The following is a 17,749-nucleotide window of genomic DNA, read 5'->3' on the forward strand; positions in this document are numbered from 1 at the left end:
CACAAGCAAAGTCCTCTGCACCATAGAGCACAACTATAATGAGCACTGCCACTGGAAAACAGCATCCATCAAGATTCCCCACCATCCAGGGCACGTTCCCTTCTTGTTAGTAGCATCAGATGGGGTACAGGCGCCTCAAGCTTCACCCCACCAGGTTCAGGAACAGTTATTAACCCACAACCATCAGGCTCCTGAACTAGCGCGAATAAGTCACTGATGCACCATCAATAACTCACGCTGAGACTTAGGAAACGAGATATCGGCTTTTATTGACTAGAAGAATAAACAACACTACATCCTGGGGAAAATGAGGGAGAGCAGCAGCCCACAGTCGCCTTTATACAGGGGTCTGTGGGAGGAGCCACAGGAGCAGTCAGCAGGGGTCTGTGGGAGGAGCCACAGGAGCAGTCAGACAGGTATATCTAGTTCACCACAGTCACACACCTCAATACTGAACTGATTTAACAACCTCTCGACTCAGATGACTGACTTCCAACCTTGTCCTTTGTGCAAGGTGAGACTCCTTAATGCCCATTGAATTCAGTTTTGCCGTTCACTGTATTTGTCCTGATGCTACATTCAGTCAAGTGTTGCTGGGATGGCAAAGGCACTTATATCTCATCTCTGGAGTTCGGAGCACCTTGGACATGTCTGGACCAAGGTTGAGATGATGTTTGAAGCTGAGTGGTTCTGATGAAACCCACACTGAGCAGAGTTGTATAGGCAATAAAAACAAACATGCAAATTCATAGGATTAAGCCACATGGCCCCTCAAGCCTGCTCCAGCATTTAATGGCCAATCTGATTGTAACTTCAACTGTACATTCCTGTATATCCAAGCTAATTCCCCTCCCACAATACTTATCAAACCTCCATTCACCTCTGCCTTCAGAATATTCAAGGACTCTGTTTCCAATGCCCTGTGAGGAAGTGTTCCAAAGATGAATGACTCCCACCCTGCCAAGTCGAAACCTTGCATTCAAACAGCCACCCCTATTTCTGGATTCTCCCAAAAGAGGAAGCACTCTTTCCATATCCATCCTGTTAAGACCCTTTAAGATATTACATGGTTCAATCACTCTCATAACCATTATGGGATATGATTGTAGCATTTCCATCTCTTATTCCAGGCATTAATCCGGTAAACCTTCTCTGAGCTGCATCAAATGCATTAATTTATTATTGTAATAAAAATAACCACTAATACTCCAGACCTGGTTTTACCCGTGCCCTATATCTGAAGCAAAACTTCAGTACTTGCTTTACCTGCATGTTACCTTATGGATCATACAGTAGGAAGTCCAGATCTTTTCACTTTTTAGAGTTTGACAACCACTCACCAATATGCTCTTCCCTTAAATGCCAAAATGGGCGATTGCATAGTTTCTCACATCTGTCATTTCTTTGATCATTCACTTCACTTACCTAGATCCCTTTTGTAGCATCCTCATAAAGTTTTCACAACTTATCTTCTACCTTTGTGTCATCTGCAGATTTAGCAACTGTACGTTTCATCTCCTCATCCAAAGTTAAGAGTTCAAAGTAAATTTATTATCAAAGTACATACAGCATTTGTCACCATATACTACCATGAGATTCATTTTCTTGCAGGAGAAGTACATTTATTATCAAAGTATGTATACTACATTCCACCTTGAGGTTCATATCCTTACAGGCAGTCAGAAAACAAAAGAAAGAATAGAACCCCCAGGAGGAAAAACTATCATTCTCAAAAGTGAGTCTACAGCCATAAAACACTTGGCCTTTTCTCCTTGGAACAACGGAGGATGAGAGGTGACCTGATAGAGGAGTGTAAGATGATGAGGGGCATCGATCATGTGGATAGTCAGAGGCTTTTCCCCAGGGCTGAAATGGCTAACACTAGGGGGCACAGTTTTAAGGTGCTTGCAAGTAGGTACAGAGGAGATGTCAGGGGTAAGTTCTTTACTCAGAGAGTGGTGAGTGCGTGGAATGGGCTGCCGGCGACAGCGGTGGAGGCGGATACAATAGGGTCTTTTAAGAGGTTCCTGAATAGGTACATGGAGCATAGAAAAATAGAGGGCTATGGGTAACCCGAGGTAATTTCTAAAGTAAGTACATGTTCAGCACAGCATTGTGGGCCGAAGGGCCTGTATTGTGCTGTAGGTGTTCTATGTTCTATGTTTCTAACCAGTCACAGCTGATCCAGGAGCCTGTTAGTTGTACGCCACACCCTCAGTTCAGCATACAGACAAGTAAACACGAGATAAAGTCAGCATGGTTTCCTTCAGGGGAAATCCTGCCTGACGAACCTGTTGGAATCCTTTGAGGAGATTACAAGCAGGATAAAGGGGATGCTGTGTATGTTGTATATTTGGACTTTCAGAAGGCCTTTGACAAGGTGCCACACATGAGACTGCTTACCAAATTAAAAGCCCATAGTATAAGAGGAAAGTTATTAGAGCATTGGCTGATTGGTAGGAGGCAGCAAGTGGGAATAAAAGGATCTTTTTCTGGTTGGCTGCCAGTGACTAGTGGTGTTCCGCAGGGGTCAGTGTTGGGACCGCTTCTTTTTATGCTGTATATAAATGATTTAGATAATGGAATAGATGGCTTTGTTGCCAAGTTTGCAGATGATACAAAACTTGGTGGAGGGGCAGGTAGTGTTGAGGAAACAGATAGGAAAAGAAGGACTTAGATTCGGAGTATGGGCAAGAAAGTGGGAAATGGAATACAATGTTGGAAAATGCATGGTCATGCGCTTAGGTGGTAGATATAAATGTGCAGACTATTTTATAAATGGGGAGAAAATCCAGGAATCTGACATGCAGAGGGACTTGGGAATCCTTGTGCAGAACACTCTGAAGGTTAACTTGCACGTTGAGTCGGTGATGAGGAAGGCAAATGCCATGTTAGCATTCATTTCAAAAGGTCTAGAATAAAAGAGCAAGGAATGTGATGCTGAAGCTTTACAAAGCACTGGTGAGGCCTTACCTTGAGTACTGTGAACAGTTTTGGGCCCCTCATCTTAGAAAAGATGTGCTGGCATTGCAGAGGGTCCAGAGGAGGTTCACAAGAATGATTCCAGGAATGAAAAGGTTATCATACGAGGAACGTTTGATGGCTCTGGGTCTGTACTCACTGGAATTCAGGAGGATGGGCGGGGGGGGGGCGGAATCTCATTGAAACCTTTCAAATGTTGAAAGGCCTAGACAGAGTAGATATGGAAAGGATGCTTCACATGGTGGGAGGGGGGTCTAGGACAAGAGGGCATGGCCTCAGTATAGAGGGGCGCTCTTTCAAAACAGATTGGAGAAATTTCTTTAGCCAAACGATGGTGAATTTGAGGAATTTGTTTCCACGTGCAGCTGTGGAGGCCAGGTCATTGGGTGTATTTAAGGCAGAGATTGATAGGTTCTTGACTGGACATGGTATCAGAGGTTACGGGGAGAAGGCCGGGAACTGGGGTTGAGGAGGAGATAGAAAAAACGGATTTGTGGTCTGAACAATAGTTAGAGAGTAAACAATATTAAGACGAGGCAATCACAGTAGAACAAAGGAATGAAGAAACTACTACATACAAACTGATTCTGCATCCAATTCACTGTAAATTGAGATCAATCCCTGCGACATACCATTCTTTTGCACCTCATGTGGTGAACTAGATATACCTGTCTGACTGCTCCTGTGGCTCCTCCCACAGACCCCTGTATAAAGGCGACTGTGGGCTGCTGCTCTCCCTCATTTTCCCCAGGATGTAGTGCTGTTTATTCTTCCAGTCAATAAAAGCCGATATCTCACTTCTTAAGTCTCAGCGTGAGTTATTGATGGTGCATCACCTCATCAACTCAATTTCCTGCTAGGCAGCCAAGTTTCTATCCGTATGCATGAATGTTACCTCCTGAACCACAAGATTCCCACAGCTTTGGAGGCTTTGATTCAAGATCTTATCGACGTGTAACATCTTGGCTGTGAACCAATGATGCCTCTCATCACCATGCCAGTGATTAAGAGTAGCGCAATATCTAAACTGGGTTTTCTCTGCCATTCCGGGCATTTTCCACAGTTAGGCAGATGGTAACATTATAATTGTGTTAAAACGGCTTGGCTAGATAAAACGATACATGGCTGAAGCAGTAGGTTTAAAGGAATGCCATGTCATCAAAAACCTTGGCAAACTTCTATAGGCGTGTGGTGAAAAGTGTGCTGACTGCATTACGGCCTAGTATGGGAACACCAATGCCTTTGAGTGGGAAATCTTACAAAAGGTAGCGAATCGGCCCAGTACATCATGGGTAAAACCCTCCCAACTATTGAGCATATCTGCATAAAACGTCACCATAGAAAAGCAGCATCCATCATCAAAGATCCTCACCACCCAGGCCAGGCTCTTTTCTCACTGCTGCCACCAGGTAGAAAGTACAGGTGCCTCAGGACTCACACCACAAGGTTCAAGAACAGTTACTACCCCTCAGCCACCAGGATCTTGAACAAAAGAGAATAACTACACTCTTTTATCTTGTTATTTCTTGCTCATTATTTATTGTTATTTATTTATTATCTGCATTTGCACAGTTTGTTTACAGTTACTGTTCCATAGATTTTCTAAGTATGCCCACAGGAAAAAGAATCTCAGAGTTATTTGTCGTGATATGTATAGTGTGGCTGTAATTAACACCAGCACATTTCAGGGAGTCAGAGATCGAAATGGTAAGAGTTTATCATTCTTGGAAGTTCACCAAATGCAGTTCATGCTTCTTTGGTCTTGTGAATGTCTCCCTCCCCACCCCACTTTGGATCATTCATTTTCTGACAGGCTGCATCACTGTCCAGTTACGTGGGGTGGGTGGGGGGGAGAGGCTACGGCACAGGACTGAACAAAACTACAGAAAGATGTAAAATTAGTCAGCTTTGGGTTCCAGCCTCCATAGTATCCAAGACATCTTCAAGGAGCGGTGCCTCAGAAAGGTGGTGTCCATTGTGATATGGTGCAACTCAAACTACCTGTGTCTCAATATCACCAAGACCAAGGAGATGGTGATGGACTTTAGGAGATCTAGGCCTCATATGGAGCCAGTGGTCATTAATGGAGAATGTGTGGAGCAGGTTAAGACCTACAAGTATCTGGGAGTACATTTAGACGAGAAGCTAGACTGGACTGCCAACACAGATGCCTTGTGCAGGAAGGCACAGAGTCGACTGTACTTCCTTAGAAGGTTGGCGTCATTCAATGTCTGTAGTGAGATGCTGAAGATGTTCTATAGGTCAGTTGTGGAGAGCGCCCTCTTCTTTGTGGTGGCATGTTGGGGAGGAAGCATTAAGAAGAGGGACGCCTCACGTCTTAATAAGCTGGTAAGGAAGGCGGGCTCTGTCGTGGGCAAAGTACTGGAGAGTTTAACATCGGTAGCTGAGCGAAGGGCGCTGAGTAGGCTACGGTCAATTATGGATAACTCTGAACATCCTCTACATAGCACCATCCAGAGACAGAGAAGCAGTTTCAGCGACAGATTACTATCGATGCAATGCTCCTCAGACAGGATGAAGAGGTCAATACTCCCCAATGCCATTAGGCTTTACAATTCTACCGCCAGGACTTAAGAACTTTTTAAAAGCTATTATTAATGCTTTTTGAGATAGTGATTTAGATGCATATTATATTTTTTACTGAGTTAAGTATTGTATGTAATTAGTTTTGCTACAACAAGTGTATGGGACATTGGAAAAAAGTTGAATTTCCCCATGGGGATGAATAAAGTATCTATCTATCTATAAAGGACCCCCATCACCCAAGGCATGCCCTGTTCTCTTTGTTACCGTCAGGAAGGAGGTACAGAAGTCTGAAGGCACATACTCAGTGATTCAGGAACAGCTTCCTCCCCTCTGCCATATGATTCCTAAATGGACATTGAACCCGTGAACACTAACTCACTACTTTTTAAAATTATTATGTTTTGCACTATTTTTGATCTATTTAATATACATATGTATATGCGTGTGTGCACGCATCATTATTATATTTACAATTGATTTACTTATTTTTTTCTATCTATATTATCGTGCATTGTGTTGTACCGCTGCTGCTAAGTTAACAAATTTCATAAACGTGCAGGTGATAATAAATCTGACTCTGATTCTGATTAACAACCTCATCGAACATACCAACATTAGCAAAAAATATCCTTTGTGCTCTGACAGTACTGAACTCCACAAGGTCAACGTTCCAAGGTCCTCTTCACCTTGCGGAAAGACACAGGGGTGGGAAGAAACCCTACCTGCTTCAGAACCGGCCTTCCCGAGACATTGCTTCTTTCAGAGGGAGTCAGTCAGCAGTAAATTTCCCCGTCCACTTCAGTACAGTTTCATTCAGCTTTCAGAACTGGGGGAGGGAGGATGACCTCACTTTCAGTGGGTGATGCAGCAGCCAGGAGCAAGAGCTGTAGTGGATTTACTGACTCCCTGGCCTCGGTGGGTGGGCAGCACTTTCATCCTGGGAGTCAGGCAAGTCATCAGATCAGGTCCCAGACCAGGGTGAAGTGATTACTTAAGGGATTACACCCTGCCCTGTGTTGATACGTTTCTGTCCACGGGCAAGTTCACTTTGAAATGTCATCACAGCAGTGATTGGGATGAGAGAGTTGTCTTTGTAAACGTGGCAGCCCTCGGGAAAAAAGCAGGTGTATAAGAGGAATCAAACAGCTATTTTTTTTTTGACAATACCATGAATGTCCCATCAATACTGAATAAAGCTGGGGAGGAATAACTGGTGTCATCATCATTACAAGAGAACAGCTAAGAAGCAGACTAATGTGTCCAAAGGCTAAGCTTTCTTGTCAACCAAACGGTTTACCTTTCCTGAACTATGAGAGGTATGAAGATCATGGCTGAATTAGCCAAGCATCATATCTGTGGAAGTGTCAGCAGCTTGGAAAATTGCCAAGGCACCTACCTCTATGTGTTAAAAAAGGAAGGCCAAAAGGAGATGACTATCTCAACATCTATGGTTGGAAAAATGCTAGAATTAATTACTAAGCAAGCAATAAAAGCATATTTTGAACTTCATTATTCAACTAAACAGATGAGTTCATAAAGGGGAAATTGGGGGAGTATTTTTGCTTGAGGAAATCTCGCCCACTGTGGATGGAGGCAAACTAGTAAACATTTCATATTTGAACTTCCCAGATGGGACTCCACAAGGTGGGTCAAAAAACGTTAAGTCAGAAGATCTAATGGATCTGGAGGAAATATAACATCATAGACATTGAATTGGAGATCAGGCAGGAAGCAGCCAGTAGAGCTGAGAATCAGCCTATGACCAGCGGAATGTAAGAGATCTGTAATGAGACCACAACTCTTTACATTCTAATTATTAATGATATGAACCAAGCAAATGTATGGCAGCATACTTGCAAACTCAAAAATAGGTGTGAAGGTAAAATGTAAGGGTTTGAAGTTTCCCAAGTAAGCAGGCAATTGGAGTATGTGAAAATATTAAGTTACTTTTTTTTCAAAGAAGGAATGCAAGGACATCATTAGAATTGACAGAAATTGCCAAAAACCATGAGTAAAGGTGCAGTGGCTCAAAAAGGTGGCGTCTATCATTAAGGACCCCCATCACCCAGGATATGCCCTCTTCTCGTTTCTGCTATGAGGAAGGAGGTACAAAAGCCTGAAGGCACACACTTAACAATGCAGGGATAGCTTTCTCCCATCTATCCATATAACCATATAACAATTACAACATGGAAACAGGCCATCTCAGCCCTTCTAGTCCATGCCAAACACTTACTCTCACCTAGTCCCACTAGCCTGCACTCAGCCCATAACCCTCCATTCCTTTCCTGTCCATAAAACTATCCAATTTTTTTAAAATGACAATATTGAACCGCCTCTACCACTTCTATTGGAAGCTCGTTCCACACAGCTACCACTCTCTGAGTAAAGAAGTTCCCCCTTGTGTTACCCCTAAACTTTTGCCCCTTAACTCTCAACTCATGTCCCCTTGTTTGAATCTCCCCTACTCTCAATGGAAAAAGCCTATCCACGTCAACTCTATCCCCCTCATAATTTTAAATACCTCTATCAAGTCCCCCCTCAACCTTCCACGCTCCAAAGAATAAAGACAAAACTTGTTCAACCTTTCTCTATTACTTAGGTGCTGAAACCCAGGTAACAATCCCAGTAAATCTCCTCTGTACTCCCTCTATTTTGTTGACATCTTTCCTATAATTCGTTGACCAGAACTGTACACAATACTCCAAATTTGGCCTTACCAATGCCTTGTACAATTTTAACATAGCATCCCAACTCCTATACTCAATTCTCTGATTTATAAAGGCCAGCATACCAAAAGCTTTCACCACCACCCTATCCACATGAGATTCCACCTTCAGGGAACTACGCACCATTATTCCTAGATCACTCTGTTCTACTATCATCCGATTTCTGAATGGACATTGAACCCATGAACACTACCTCACAGCTTTTTTAAAAATTTCCGATATTTTCGCACTACATATTTAATGATAGTGCGGCGACCCACTTCCTGCGCAGGCGAACCGGCTCACAAATAGCCAGCGCGCGGAGGGGGGGGACTTTGGTGATGCACCTCTGACGTCATTTCCGCCCGGAGAGGGCGGGCGCTAGGGATTAAATGCCAGCGCCGCGAAGTTTGAATAAACTAGTCTCGAATCGGCTCACCGACTGCGTGTCGTCTCTAGCTCTACAATAAATAGATATCCATACTTAGTGTAATTAAGTTTAAAAAAAATATGTATTGCATTGTACTGCTGCCACAAAGTTAACAAATTTCACGACATGTGCCGGTGATATTAAAGGACTCTGATTCTGAAAGCCCCAGCACAAACACATTGGCTGCCTATACATGAACAAAGAAAGCACTTGCACAGCAGGGAAGACCAAGGGAATATTGGCCCTTATTTCAAGGGGGCTGGAGTGTTTAAAAAAAGAGAATTTTTATTACCAGTGTTACAAGGCATCTGCGAGATGGCATCTATATATCATTGCGAACTGCTTTGATCTGCCCAATTTATGGGAAGATATTATTTCATCGGATGTAACCTGATGAAGTCGCTAGGAATGATCTCAGGTACGGAGTTGTCTTTAGCAGCAAGGTTAAACAGGTTGGGATTTCTCTCATCGGAGAAAGAAGCCCATACTGAAACTTATCAGATTCTTAGCGAGTGAGGGAGTGTAAATGCCAGAAGAATGTTTTTTTTTCCCCTTAAATAGATAGATAGATAGATACTTTATTCATCCCCATGGGGAAATTCAACATTTTTTCCAATGTCCCATACACTTGTAGCAAAACTAATTACATACAATACTTAACTCAGTAAAAATATGATATTCATCTAAATCACTCTCAAAAAGCATTAATAATAGCTTTTAAAAAGTTCTTAAGTAGTTTACTTAAATACATTAAATATAATCAGCCCCGGCACTTTAACATATCTTACTCCTGGCGGTTGAATTGTAAAGCCTAATGGCATTGGGGAGTATTGACCTTTTCATCCTGTCTGAGGAGCATTGCATCGATAGCAACCTGTCGCTGAAACTGCTTCTCTGTCTCTGGATGGTGCTATGTAGAGGATGTTCAGGGTTTTCCATAATTGACCGTAGCCTACTCAGCGCCCTTCGCTCAGCTACCGATGTTATACTCTCCAGTACTTTGCCCACGACAGAGCCCGCCTTCCTTACCAGCTTATTAAGACGTGAGGCGTCCCTCTTCTTAATGCTGCTTCCCCAACACGCCACCACAAAGAAGAGGGCGCTCTCCACAACTGACCTATAGAACATCTTCAGCATCTCACTACAGACATTGAATGACGCCAACCTTCTAAGGAAGTACAGTCGACTCTGTGCCTTCCTGCACAAGGCAACTGTGTTGGCAGTCCAGTCTAGCTTCTCGTCTAACTGTACTCCCAGATACTTGTAGGTCTTAACCTGCTCTACACATTCTCCATTAATGATCACTGGCTCCATATGAGCCCTAGATCTCCTAAAGTCCACCACCATCTCCTTGGTCTTGGTGATATTGAGACGCAGGTAGTTTTGAGTTGCACCATATCACAAAGTCCTGTATCAGTTTCCTATACTCCTCCTCCTGTCCATTCCTGACACACCCCACGCAGAAGCAAAGGCAAGGACTCAGAATAAAATGGCAGTCTATTCTTTTCAAAGGCAGTGAGCCTTTGTAACTCCTTTCTACAGAACGCTGTGAGGAGAACCTGTGTGCACATTCAAAGCTGAGCGGATGCTCGTGGTCTTGTGCTGCTGAAGCCCATTCACTTCAAGGTTTGCAATGTTGTGTGTTTAGAGATGTTGTTCTGCACACCATTGCTGTAACCAATGTTTATTTTGAGATACTCTTCCCTTCCCATCAGCTTGAACTAGTCTGGCCGTTCCCCTCTGACCTTTCCCATTAACAGCATGGTTTTGCCCACAGAACTTGACACCATTTCTCTACAAGCTCTAGAGCAGGGTTTCCCAGCCTTGGGCTCCCGGAACTCTTGCCCAATGGTATTGCTCCATCATAAAAAAGGTTAGGAAAATCCCAGATCAGCAGTTTGAGATACTCAAACCACTCACATTCGAAGTCACTCAGATCACATTTCCCCCCCCCCCCCCATTCTGATGTTTGGTTAGAACAACAACTGAACCTCTTGACCTTGTCTGCATGCTTTTAATGCATCGTGTTGCTGCCATGCGATTGGCTGATTAGACATTTGCAACAATGAGCAGGTGCTCAGGTGTACCTGATAAAGTGGCTCCTAAGTGTAGATTTCAAATCACTAGGGCAATGGAGGCTTATGGAAAGAAAGGGCAGGGAAATTGACTCAGAGAATCTTGATCCAACTTAATGATACAGAAGACTTAAGGGGCTTAAACGCCTACACCTTATGGAACCATCCCTAATAAGATATTCCCTACCCTCTCCATATGGCGGTGCCCTGCGTTGGAGAGAGCCGGCAGGGGTTAACCAATAACACCAATGAAAGATAGAAAATAAAATGCAGAGAGGAAGTAGATTCATTGCTAAGTTCTTTTAATTACTGAACCAACTTGGAATGAGATCAACAGATATGATGTTACAACAGCCTGTGAAATTCTTGCAAAGAGATCACAGGTATTTAAATAGATTTGACACATATCAATGACGCAACATTAGAAAAATACACCTGAAATTTATCTGCATCTCTATGTGCTGATATTGCACAGGGTTACAAAAGCACAAATTATCTTGTTAGCAGACAGGCAGCCACAGAGCAATCTTTAACCAACCCTTGCAGCTTTTCAGACAACACAAGGCGCAACGATATCCACCTGGATTGAAACTAAACACTGCAAAAGTGTGTGCCTGGAACTGAGAGCTTTCCTGCCAGTGGGTAGCAAACAGGACAGGGGAAGGGTACCATGTTATGCCCGGCTTTCTTTCTTTACTCTCAAACGATGCTTGAGAAGCGTGGAATAGACAGAATGATGAGTGGTGAGTGGAGCATTAAAACAAAATACTGTCCACAAACAGGCCAAGAGCACCTGGGTCTGTTCAATCCCCCCCCCCCCCCCCATGATTGATCGAATGCTGACTCTCAGTGGGGCTGCTTCCACGCTGAGTGCCGGGCCTCAGCTCAGTGCCTGCACCCCACCGCCGCCTCGCGATCCAGTCGCAAAGTGGGCACTCCAGGGACGCACTGTGTCCGGCCTTTGCTCGGCCTTGGGTCAAAATGCGATAGCAAGTTGCTGGGATAGCTCCTCCCCAATGCATTTTCACTGTGGAACAGAACACATGAGAGCATTGTGTCTCAAAACTGATGCACACTGTCAGCCACTCAATGAGGACCCACCTCCCCAGGAAAACACTTTATTCTTCTTTATGCCCTCGAAGATGTCAGCTACAGAGGCTACACAGGACCATGGTAGGCCGGGAAAGGTACGGCCAGGGAATAGTGCAGAACAATCGACAATTCTGGTAGTGTGTCGTACGGGGCCTGTCGTGTAATTTCAATGTTGCAAGTCCCACGGTGCCCCCTGACCAACGCTTGCCAGCAGGAACAAACTCAACTGGAATATAGCATACACTCGCTGCCAGTGAAATGCTCTCAATTTACACAAACCAAACCAATATCAGAGCATGAAATACCCCAATAACCCCAACCCACATTTCCCCTAGCAGCATGGTAACATTAACTGAAAAGTTAAAAAAAATACCCACAGATTTATATATATTTATAGACATATTATTTACATACTTAACGAAAGCCTGGACTAACTGTGCGAAGCTACAGTCTAGATGGTAAAGCAACCTGAAACTTGAGTTCCAGCATCCAGGGTCAGCCCATCCCTGAAACACTGAGTGGCCCAGCAATGAACCTTTGGGAATTTCCCCCACATCCATCACTGGGAACACTGAGCCAACCTGCTTGTTACCGGGTCACAAACTATCCCACCTATCCTCTGAAACGTTTCAATCCCTGACCCACAGAGGCACTGGGTCCCCTTGTAGTGAATCTTCTGCAAGTGTTATCTGTGTTGATCAACCACTAATCACTCCCCGGGCTCCTATGCTACAACAGTCACCACAGTATATGGAACAATGCCTCTGACCAAACACTCCCAAAGGTAAGAAACGTGTCACAGGGATGAAATCTTTACCTTTGTGAATATTTTCATTTCATAACTGTGGGCACTGGTTTGCTTCTCACAGGGACTTCAAGTGAGATTCCTCTTAGCGGAGTCCTTCCACAGCGGAAGGCATCACGCCATGCTGAATCCTAATCTATCCAAGTCAGGGTATGGCAGGTCACCGGACGAAGTGGTGGCCTCAGATGCCTTTTGTTCCCCTGCGATCCGACGGAGTAATCAGCACTCCCTAATCAACAATGCCTCTGAGGCTCAACACTCAACGTTCCTTGACGGAAGCATTCCGTAGCATTGAAAATCTACGTCAGGTGCCTAAGAATGCATGTATTTCAAAACTACATATGGATAATAAGCACTAGTGTTAAGACACTCCAAAGCACCCCCACATAGGGCTGCAATGAGTCTTTAGAGCTGCACAACAATCTCCAAATTGTGTGTTGTGCACAGTCCTACTGTATCAGTTTACGTCAGGGCTAAAGCTCCAACGTGTCTGTGCATGTGTTTGTGTGCATGTGCATGTGTGTGTGTGTGTGTGTGTGTGTGTGTGTGTTTGCCTCTTCGACACAACTTATGTCATTTTCTGAAGATTAACTTTACATGGAGAACAGCTCTCTCCAAACATCACTCTGTCATGTCCATATAGATAAGCATCAGCCTCGCTCTCCAAATCTCTCAGCCAACAAGGCATTAAGGAGGGAGGTCCCAAAGGGCAGAACTTGGGGGTTGTTTTGAGTTTACGGCAAATCAGCTGGTCCAAGAGACCCTGCCCTATGACTAACTGGTGACAGGCAACATTCTGGTTAAAGAGATGAGAAAGCACGAGAGGAGAATAAATTTAGCAGTGCAACAGCCTTGCCACAGTGATTCCCCACCTTCTGGAATCTTACCCAGCTTCCTAGGGATGCTAGAATGGCATAGAAAAAGCAGTAAAGGTGTTACATGTGCACCTGGAGGGTGAGTCAACATCAGCAGGAGCAAGCCACTAGGCCCACAGCCTGATGTGCCTACCAATAAGATGAGGGTGATCTAACGTACGTAGGCGTAAACACTTCTATTGTTTTGCTTTCTTCCCCTACCCCTCCACTCCATTGTGATTCAAATGATTATCAATTGAAAGCTGACGACAGCCAATGTGAAGCACGAGAAGGAAGTTAAGCGCTCTACAGAGAGGGCTGAGTGGTCTAGAGTGCAGGCAGATGAGCGTTTTCGGCATGAAGTTGTGATGGGTGAGAGACAGGAAGAAGCAAACTGCCAGCAGACTGAATGCCCACCGTCTCACTTCTGACTGTCTCAGGACTCTTTCATACCACAGGTGAGAGGGCGCAGAGGAAAGCAGCGAGAGCGATGGAAAGCATTCAAGCTCCGAGGAACGATGGGACAAGGCTTAAAACAGACTGTAGTGATGGTTGAACAAGGACCTCACTGAGGTCAATCAAGATTCACGTGGACGAATTCTGATCAAGGCAAACACATGAATTAATAAAAGACAGATCCACAGGAAAATCCAGATACACCTTTTTTCTCCGAGGGGGAGGTGGAGAGTGGATAAAATCTTAAGACTGCCATGATAGTGTAGCAGGGGGAGGTGGAGAGTGGATAAAATCTTAAAACTGCCATGATGGTGTAGCAGTTAGTGCAACACTATTAAAGTTCAGGGTGTTGGAATTCAGAGTTCAATTCCAAAGTCCTCTGTAAGGTACCTGTAGATCCTCCCAATGGAATGTGTGGGGTTTCTCCAGGTGCTCCAGTTTCCTCCCACAATACAAAGATGTAGCAGTTAGTAGGTTAATTGGCCATTTGTAAACTGTCCTGTGGTGAGGCTAGGGTTAATTCGGGGTTGGGGGGAGGTTGTTGGGCATTACAGCTCAAAAAGCCGGATCTATTCCACGCTCTATCTCTAAATGAGTAAGCTGAATGTTCAGGGGCTTCAAAATGAACAAATAAAAGCAGATTCTGCAAATCTGAAACAATATAAAATACTGAAGATGGTCAATATACAAGATGGCATCTATGAAAAAAAACAGAATTAACGTCAAAGGTTAACTCTTCCTCCAAAATTAAACTTGTTTAAAGATACAGTGAACTTCGAGGGGTGGACAGAGCACAGAAAACGTCCATGACAGTACAATTAGTGAGAAGCTGAACACGTTGCTCAGTGATGATCAGACAACCATAGAGGGTTTGTTCATCGCAGATTCCCTACCCTGTGACAATGTACAGTGGATCTCTGGACTTCACAGTGGATGCAACAATTTCAGATAACCAGCCCTTCCAGTTCACTTGAAGTTGCCAGCACTTCTGTGATTCTGTTTTATATTTCCAGTATTTGCAGTGTTGCCCTTCAGTGTTTTCTAACTCACAGCTACAAAACCACGTCCTCAACCACCACCTTCTGTGTTTGCCCTTTGTTTCATTTCCTCAGACAAGGCCCATCACATATCGCCACTGGCACCACCAATATTGATACTGTTCAGTTTCTCTGCAACCCCACCCTGTCGCGGACATTCCCCTTGTTCTCGCCAGCTCTGCCCCTTCACTGTAATGTGACCGAGTTCTAACCATTCCCCTGATTTGAAGATAGATCACTGGCATGAAATATTAATTCTGTCTGTTGGTCCACAGATACCACCTGACTTTCCTAGCAGTGCCAGCATTTATTTGCAGGTTGGGAGGTGGGTTAATAGTGAGGTGAAGTTCCAGGTTGTCTGAACAGACTTGTTGGGCTGACTGGCCTATAGTTATCCATGAGGTTTTCTCATATTAATGTGTCACTTTGCTACATCCAATCAGCATGTATGCCTTGCAACACATCCCGCCTGATTAAGCGCCCCGACCCTCTGCTCAACAGAAGGAAAATGGGTCACAGCGTCCAAGCAGCTTCCCAACTGCAAAGCTTTCGCTCCCAACACACTCCCCAAAATGGCTTTGGTAGCACAGACAAAAATGACTCGGATGAAGAGCAGATTTGTGACGGCTCTTGACGAAGATATCAAACTGAAAACAGGTAAAAACTCTGCTCCCATCCCAATCTAAACCTCAAAAAGGCTTTTTTTTTTGTTTCTCAGGTATGTGTGTGTGGTGTGTGTGTGTGTGTGTGTGAGTGAGTGTATGCAGTGGATGGTTGAGGAGGGAGTGGAAGGGAGGTAGTGTGACACCACACACCAGTCCTCTTTGTCGGGTACACATACACAACAGACGGGAAGAGCTCCTACAGGTACAGATGACAGTGTGGCTTTCTATGTGCTATACCGTTGACTCTGGGTCCTCATCTCGCCTCCGACAGCCCTCCTTCTCCCTGCACCGGTCCCACAGGTACCCAGTGAAGGTTGGGCTGATGGGCAGGTAGCTGAACAGTCTGTATTGCTTGAGATACTTCATGCCAAAAGGCAAGTTGTAGGTGTCTCTGCTGTCCAAGCACTTGGCCCCGGACACTCCAATCTTCCACTTGCGAAGACCCCTCTCCTCAGTGGTTCCTGCAACCAAAAAAACACAGGATAGAGATCAGTTGGAAGAAACAACATTTTTATAGCACTTTGAGCACCTCAAAGTCCTTTGGAGTACTTCAGAATTTACTTCGCATTATTGTCTGGATGGAGGTACATACAACAAGCTGCAGATAACCATATATTGGACCTGCATTCACTGGAATTCAGAAGAATGAGGGGTGACCTCTTCCAAACCCATCAAACAATGAAAGGCCTTGATAGAATCAAAGTGCAGAGGATGTTTCATCTGGTGGGAGAGTGTACGAGCAGAGGACACAGCCTCAGAACAGAGGGGTATCCTTTTAGAATGGAGATGAGGAGGGATTTCTTTAGCCAGAGAATGGTGAATCTCTGTAATTCCTAGCCACAAGCAGCTGTGGTGGGCAAGTCTTTATGTATATTTAAGGCAGAGGCTGACAGATTCTTAACTGGTCAGGGCATGAAGGTTTACGGGGAGAAGGCAGGAGCCTGGCATTGAGAGGGAAATACGATCAGCCATGACAAAATGGCAGGGCAGACTTGTTGGGCCAAGTGGCTGAATTCTGCTCCTATATCTCATGGCCTTGTAGATAACCTACTCTTTAGTGATATTGAGTGATAACTTCACCAGGACACCTCTCGAAACACTCTATGACGTCAGATACATCCACAATCAGGTAAGATCTTGACGGCTCAACCAGATTAAGGGACCTCTGAAAGTCCAGTACTTACTCAGTGGTTAAATCAGTGACAGGCAAACATTTTTTCCCGAAACTTATCGGCAGGACGTGAACCTTTATCACCTTCAGAGCTCAGGTTGAAAGTACAACCACTGGCTCATGTGCACAGCTTCCCCACCCCTCCTGAGTCAGTTTCACGGAATAAGAACATGAAGGGCTTTTCGGGAAATAACCAGGCACTTCTCCTTGTCCAAAGGTCCTTCCGCATAAACCACAGTGGAAAGGGTGAGCAGTTTCAAATTCCTGGGTGCCGACAACTCTGAAGCTCTATCCTGGGCCCAACATATTGATGCAATTATGAATAAGGCTATACTTCATTCAGAGGTTGAGAGCACATACTGGATACTTGGAGCGTCACCATAACCCCACTTTCACCTTTTGGTCCATAATCCTTGTAAACTGCAGTTCTGTTTGTAAATGTGAGGTGATTTGGTATGGCACCAAAGACTCTGGCAAATTTCTACAGATATATACCCTGGAGAACCTTCTGACTGGTTGCATCACTGTCTGGTATGGAAGGGCCAGTGCACAGGATCAGAAAAAGCTGCAGAAGGTTGTAAACTCAGCCAGCTCCATCATGGGCACGAGCCTCCCCAGCATCCAAAGTGATGCCTCAAAAAGGCAGCATCATCATTAAGGACCCCATCACCAAGGACATGCCCTCTTTTTATTACTACCATCAGAGAGAAGGTACAGGAGCCTGAAGACATACACTCAATGTTTTAGGAACAGCTTCTTTCCCTCTGCCATCAGATTTCTGAAGACAATTAACCCATGAACACCACCTCACTATTTTTGCTCTCCTTGTTTAATTTTTAATAAATACTTCTCATTGCAATGCATAGCATTTTTAATTTATTGCACTGTACTGCTGCCGCAGAACAACAAATTTCACAATGCATTTCA

At 44.4% G+C, this 17,749-nt stretch overlaps 1 protein-coding gene across 3 annotated transcripts in view; it reads right to left on the reverse strand.

Moving 5' to 3' along the window:
* Positions 1-11,563: 11,563 nt before the first annotated feature.
* LOC140734632 (solute carrier family 23 member 2-like) overlaps positions 11,564-17,749 on the reverse strand; it is a 96,519-nt gene continuing 90,333 nt past the window's right edge. For all 3 annotated transcript variants that reach the window (XM_073058873.1, XM_073058862.1, XM_073058881.1), the window contains exon 16: positions 11,564-16,112. In XM_073058873.1, coding sequence (XP_072914974.1) covers positions 15,883-16,112 — 230 coding nt within the window. In that variant the 3' untranslated portion in view covers positions 11,564-15,882. The remainder of the gene's footprint in view (positions 16,113-17,749) is intronic.

Source organism: Hemitrygon akajei, chromosome 1 (assembly GCF_048418815.1).
Source record: "Hemitrygon akajei chromosome 1, sHemAka1.3, whole genome shotgun sequence".
In the NCBI taxonomy this organism is placed as follows: domain Eukaryota; kingdom Metazoa; phylum Chordata; class Chondrichthyes; order Myliobatiformes; family Dasyatidae; genus Hemitrygon; species Hemitrygon akajei.